This window comes from Lygodium microphyllum, chromosome 24 (genome assembly GCF_053477565.2).
Source record: "Lygodium microphyllum isolate KBCC chromosome 24, Lygodium_microphyllum_v1.1.10, whole genome shotgun sequence".
Lineage (NCBI taxonomy): Eukaryota > Viridiplantae > Streptophyta > Polypodiopsida > Schizaeales > Lygodiaceae > Lygodium > Lygodium microphyllum.
In genome coordinates this window covers 84959619-84965618 of record NC_141158.1, presented here as the reverse complement: position 1 = coordinate 84965618, position 6000 = coordinate 84959619, and the positions used below count along the sequence as shown (strand labels likewise).

General features: G+C 43.5%; 1 protein-coding gene across 3 annotated transcripts in view; it reads left to right on the top strand.

The window, feature by feature from the left end:
* The first annotated feature begins 946 nt into the window (after window positions 1-946).
* The window catches only part of LOC148015313 (Major facilitator superfamily protein), a 74636-nt gene continuing 69582 nt past the window's right edge, over window positions 947-6000 (top strand). Inside the window, exons 1-2 of one of the 3 annotated variants that reach the window (XM_087665429.1) lie at window positions 947-1307; window positions 1474-1675. In XM_087665429.1, the coding sequence (XP_087521555.1) occupies window positions 1624-1675 (52 nt within the window). In that variant the 5' untranslated portion in view covers window positions 947-1307; window positions 1474-1623. The other 2 variants (XM_087665427.1, XM_087665428.1) reach the window with 2 other exon arrangements.

Genomic DNA, 6000 nt, shown 5'->3' with positions numbered 1-6000 from the left:
CAAAACAAAATCCGTCCCAATTTAATGGCACTTTTACGCACAAGATGTATCATTTCTAGCCATTTGAAGCTATGGAAGATTTCGTATACCTTAAACACAAGTTAAATATGAGGCAAATAAGTAAGCCATGTAAAATTTTATATATTCTAGATTTTGTAAACTTTGAAACAATGCATCCTTGAGTGCTATTGTATTGACCCCTCGCTATCGTCCTTTTGTAAATCCCTTATTTACTATAACTCTACTTGATAGAAAGTTTTGAAATGCCCATTTTAGATATTGCAAACTTTAAATTGATGCATCCTTGAGTGCCACTTTATTGACCCCTTCCATGTAAAGTTTTGTACATTATATTTTGTATACTTCAAAACAAGTGCATCCTTGAGTGTCACTATATTGCCCCCTCATTGTCACCCTTTTGCAGACCCCATTTACAACTAAGTCCACTTAATAGAGTTTTTAAAATGCCCTTCATTGTAAACATCAAAACAATGCATCCATGAGTGTCACTTTATCAACCCCTCAATGTCACTCTTTTGTAAACCCCTTATTTTACAACTAACTTTGCTTGATAATATTTTTAAAATGCCTTAAATTTTTTCTATTTGAGTGCACTATGATATATAAAGTCTTAACTTTTATCATGCAACTGACTTGAATTAAAAAGTTAGAATAGGAAACTCTTTTAAATAAAAATAATGTGGTTCTATATTATGAAAGAATGAAAAAGATATTTACAAAGCCTTTAGGGAGGCTATGCCAAGGGCTTCTAAAGTAGGCTTGACTTAGCCCTTTATAGAAGGTCTTAAAAAATCTTATTTGTAGAGCTAAAACTTTTCAAGGATGGTAAAAGTTCTCCCCTAAATTTCACTAACCATTGTTTGAGCGAAAGGGACCAAGGCTGAGGGATCGCCATTCTTTTAAATATTTTGAACAACAATGCATGTGTTTTTTGCTTTAGTCTTGGAATTCCCAAACCTCCTTCACACAAGAGTAGTAGCTTGCTTCCATGAGAGAGTAGGAAACTCTTAAATGGAATTCTAATGGATCCTTTACCCTTATAATGATAAAATGGAGGTCTTACGAGTTTTAGTGGTTGAATTACTATCACATTAATGGAGGCACCTTCACCCTCATTGTTTACAGTGATAAAATGGAGGCCTTACCAAGTTTTAGTGAATGAATTACTATCACATTAATGCTGCACTTTCGGCTTAAGTGCGTGATTGTGCGAGGAGGACGATGATGCGCTGTATGAATTGTGTGATCAGAAGCCACACTTTCTGCCATCTGGCACACTCGATCAGGTCAATCTTTTGTAGCCATAGCTATAGATCTTCACTATTTTCTGATAATTTTGCTCGGAAGAAGAAGAAGAAGAAGAAAGAAGGCGAAGAAGAATCCATAGCTCAGCGTCATCGTTTTCTACTAACCTGTCTTTGCATTCGCTGCTGAATGGCATGTTCCGTGCAGTCGGTCCTGATCGGATGTGGCCGACATCGGAAGAAGGCGCAGTTCTTCCCATCGGAGGAAATAGCATCGGCAGTATCAACGACAGCATCATCACCATCATTTATATTGATTAAGCCTCTTCCGTCTAAGCATCGTGTAATTGCCTGCCGCATGGCGTCGAAGTCCAAGTCGCACCCTGGCATAGCGAAGCCACTGCCGCCAGGTAACCCGAATCGGATGTAAACCACGAGACGCAATCAAGCTGTGTGTGTCATTTTTCAATGGTATCAAAATTACACTGTTTCGGTACTGTCATTGCCAGGAAAAGTTTTTCGTATAAAAAATTGGGGGGAGGGGGGCGCAGTGTCGCATGTCTCTGTAGGTCGTTCTTAGCTGAATTTGTGTTGAAAACTACATGCGCTAGAGCTTTTGGACACTTCATTTGTCTGTTTCTATATTGGAAAGGCCATACCACTCCCTGAAGATTAAGGAGACAGGACTTAAAAGCAAGCCTCCTTGATCAATTGAGTATCTCCAATATACTTTTTGGGTGTCTAATATAGCATATTAAAGTGCTCTTTGAACTAAGGTTCTAAATGACTTACTTTTAGTCCCCCACTCAAGTGAGAGTGTATTTGGTGGCTCAAGGCAACATCTAGCCAAGCCCATTTGCATCAAAGTGGAATATAAGGGGCTAATTAAAGGTTTTTTGGTGGCTTAAGACAACATTTACCTAGGCCAAGCACACCGCAACCACAATCATGCCTTCATTATGTTAATTTACTTAGACTTGGCACTTTTTACATGTCCAAACATGTCCATGTGGCCCACGTGCCAATGGGTGGATGCGATACCCTCTCCCACTTAGCTTATTGATGGTAGTAGCATGACCTCCATCCTCGTCCAACTAAACAAAGTGTGCAGCCAAAGTGGATGAGAGTGCGCAATGAAAGCGAATCATGAACATGGAGAGAGAAGGGAAGAGAGAGACAAGATGAACACAGAAAAAAAAAGACAAGATGAACACAGAAAATGAGGAATGGAACTACATTGATTTGAGAAACAAGCTAAACACAAGGCTGCGCTGATCTGCTCTTGCACACTGCTGGTATGTTTTGGTGAGGGCACCGGAATGGGCAGAAAGATGCTGGAACAACATGCTGAAAGTGGAGAGTTGAGGCAACTGCAACTGAATGAGAGGGCAAGCTGTGGACTGCACAGCTATTTTTAGCTGAGCACATCTGACCTGCAGTTGATGCCATTAATGCATAGCCAACCTGCATAAAACCAGCTGCCAGCTTGCCATGTGGCAAAAAACGAAAGGCACCCCATGGGGGATAGTGTTAACACAGCTAGGAACTAATTGATCAAGCTTGAATTGAAATGGACAATGCACCTGTTGAGGTGCACTCATGAACCCAGCCAAGAGATCTACAACAAAACATAGATTAACCCGTGTGTTGAGAAGCCAAATCAATGAGCCAATCAGCTGATAGTAGCGGGTGGCATCCGCCAAAGGAGAATCTGCGTGTGAAGTGGCCTTCTAGTTCAGATCCATAGGAGTAGAAATGGACCAACAATCCCCCATCTCAAAAGTCACCAAGAGCTCCTGTACATATCTCTGTTGAGAGATGAAAATCCCCCTTTGAGTTTGATAAATCTCATGGCCCAAAAAGAAATGGAGAAGTCCTAAATCAGTCATCTCGAACTTCTGATATAGGGCTGCCTTCGTCTCTTCGACCTTCTAGGCACGATCACCTGTAACAATCAAGTCATCAACATACAAAACAAACAACACATGATCACCCTTGGAAGCGTGTACATAAAGCTGTGGATTGGCCCTAGAGCGTCGATATCCCAACTTGGCCTGGAGAAATGAATCAATCTTCTCGTTCCAAACACGTGGAGCTTGCTTCAGGCCATATAAGGCCTTCTTCAACCTCTAAACCTTCCCATCCGAGGAATTAAATCCATAAGGTTGCTCTACATAGATCTCCTCCTTCAAATCACCGTTCAAGAAGGTCGATTTCACATCCAATTGAAAGACGGGCCATCTCCTATGACTAACCAAGGCAAGAACAACACAGATAGTCACCACATGAGTCGTAGGAGCAAAAGTATTATCGAAATCAACACTTGGGGGTTGAGCAAAACCTTTAGCAACAAGGCAAGCCTTGTGCTTGTCCAAAGAGCCATTACAATGGTACTTGGTCTTGAAGACCCATTTGACACCAATCACCTTCTTATGAGAGGGACGAGGCACAAGGGACCAAGTGCCATTCCGCTCAATAGCCTCCAACTCGGCTTCCATCGCTTTTCGCCAATGATCGGACTATAAAGCCTCCTTTATTGATGTAGGCTCTCTATCTTGTATAACACGGGACATGAAATAATAGTTAGAGCAAACAAGCTCCATAGTATGTGCTTGGTGCCTCCGTGACCACCCAATACATCTTGCGATTGCCACTCCTCAGGCACCCCTCCGATCCCTGAATCTCAGAGCGTGTCATGTGCCCAATGAGGAGGCCGATCTTGCCTCGGTGCTCTCCATCTGTTGAAGTTTCTAGTGTTAGCAGTCATGTTTGTCATGCCTTGTCATCTCCTGCCTGTGAGCCTCAGTCTGAGTTAGACGAGGACATTAGGAGCCCTGACATGTCTGTCATGTGTTATGATGGGGGAGGCTAGTCACTCTCGACTGGCTGTCTTAGGTTGTGTATTTCTTTTTGGCCTCTTTTAGTGGGCAGCCAACTGGCTGCCCGGCCACTTTTTGGTCACTGTTGTGGGGCGCCCATTTTAGGGCATTTTTAGGGTTTGCGCCCATTTTAGGGTTAGGGTTAGGGTTTGCCCTTTTGCCTATTTATTGGCAGCCCCCCTCCCCACTTGATCACTTGTCTTCTTGCAGATTCCGACACTCCTTCTCCCCCGTGGTGGTGCTGCCATCATCATCAGCCTGATCTGGTGCCCTCACTGACGCTGTGGGCTGCGTGCAGGGACTGATCAGTCCATTTCAGTGTATTCAGCATTCATTTCAGTCAGTGCAGATTTCTCTTCCTTATTTTCTGCTTTCTCTCTCTCTCTTCCTCCGTGTTCGTATTCCCTCTTCCGCAGCGCACTCTCACATCTAGAAGGTCCACCGTCAACGGAGAACCAATCGGTGAATTCGGTGGTTGGGAAGTAGGCTCCTCATCCAAAGAAGAGTCCTCAAGGGACATAGGCTTGAGAGGAACGGTTGCTGGGGCCCAGCTATCATGGGGATCTCCAAGTACAGGGTGAGCCTCACCCCTCTCTAGGGCTGGAATCTCCACGAACCGAACGTCACGGCTTGTGTAGGCATCCCGCTTAATAGGATCATACAATCAGTAGCCTTGAGATTGTGAGCTATAGCCCACAAATACTTGTCTTTTGGAAGCCGCTTCAAATTTGTCACGCTGTGTCTTCAGGATGTAAACATAAGCATTACACCCAAAAACCTTGAAATAAGAAACATTAGGCTTTAATCCAAAGTATGCCTCATAAGGAGTCATACCAACAACAATAGAAGTAGGGGAACTATCAAGGACGTGAATTGCAGTAGCCATAGCCTCAGCCCATAGACACTGAGATGTTTGACGATGCTCCATCTTGGTATGGGCCATCTCGATCACATTGCGATTCTTCTGCTCCAAGATGCCATTCTCCTGAGGGGTGTTTGTATTGGCAAACTCCTGGTGAATACTACGATCTGCACAAAACTGAGCAAACACATTAGAAACAAATTCTCCGCCCTTATTCGATCGTAATTTCTTTAGCTTTTGCTCCAATCGGTTCTCCTCAAAGAGCAACCAATCCTTGAAGTGGGAGAAAGCCTCTGACTTCAACTTCAAGAAATAGGCCCATGTCATCTTGCTGTAATCATCTACAATGAGCGTGAAATACAAGCTCCCTCGAAGGGATTCTGTCTATATCGGTCCATAAAGATTGGTAGAAACAAGTTTCAAGGGTGTTAAAGACCTCGCCTCGAAGCCTTGCTAGGAACAACATCATGAGTCTGCTTCCCACGGATGCAGGATACATAAGCTTGCTGACTCACCACAATATCCGGCAAACCTTGAACAAATTGGTCCTTAGACACCTTCCAAAGGTAATCATACTTGAGGTTGCCCACTGAACATGCCAAAGCTCGGACTGAGTTTGAGAGATAAGAAGAAGAGAAGCCAAGGCAGTGTAGTGACGGGAGAGGCACAAAGATTGAGATAGCAGGTGTTCATTGCGCGCGGAGAGACAGAGAGAGTTAGAGAGAGCAGAGTAGAGCGCGCGGACGTTTTTAGGTACAATGACGAGAGTATCTTTAGGTTTTTAGATAGATATATATGTGTAAGTACAAGTCCTAGGGGTATGTTCACACCCGAGCACATTTAAGGGGATGAGGTCTTTATTCCCAACAACCTCCCACCTAAAGGCAATGTTCTTTAAGAGGAGAAAAGAATCAGCTAAGTCTAGTATGTACAAAGCTGAAATGCATATATCTATCCAACTCCCATCATCTGTCAGCAATGAGCAAACTGCTTT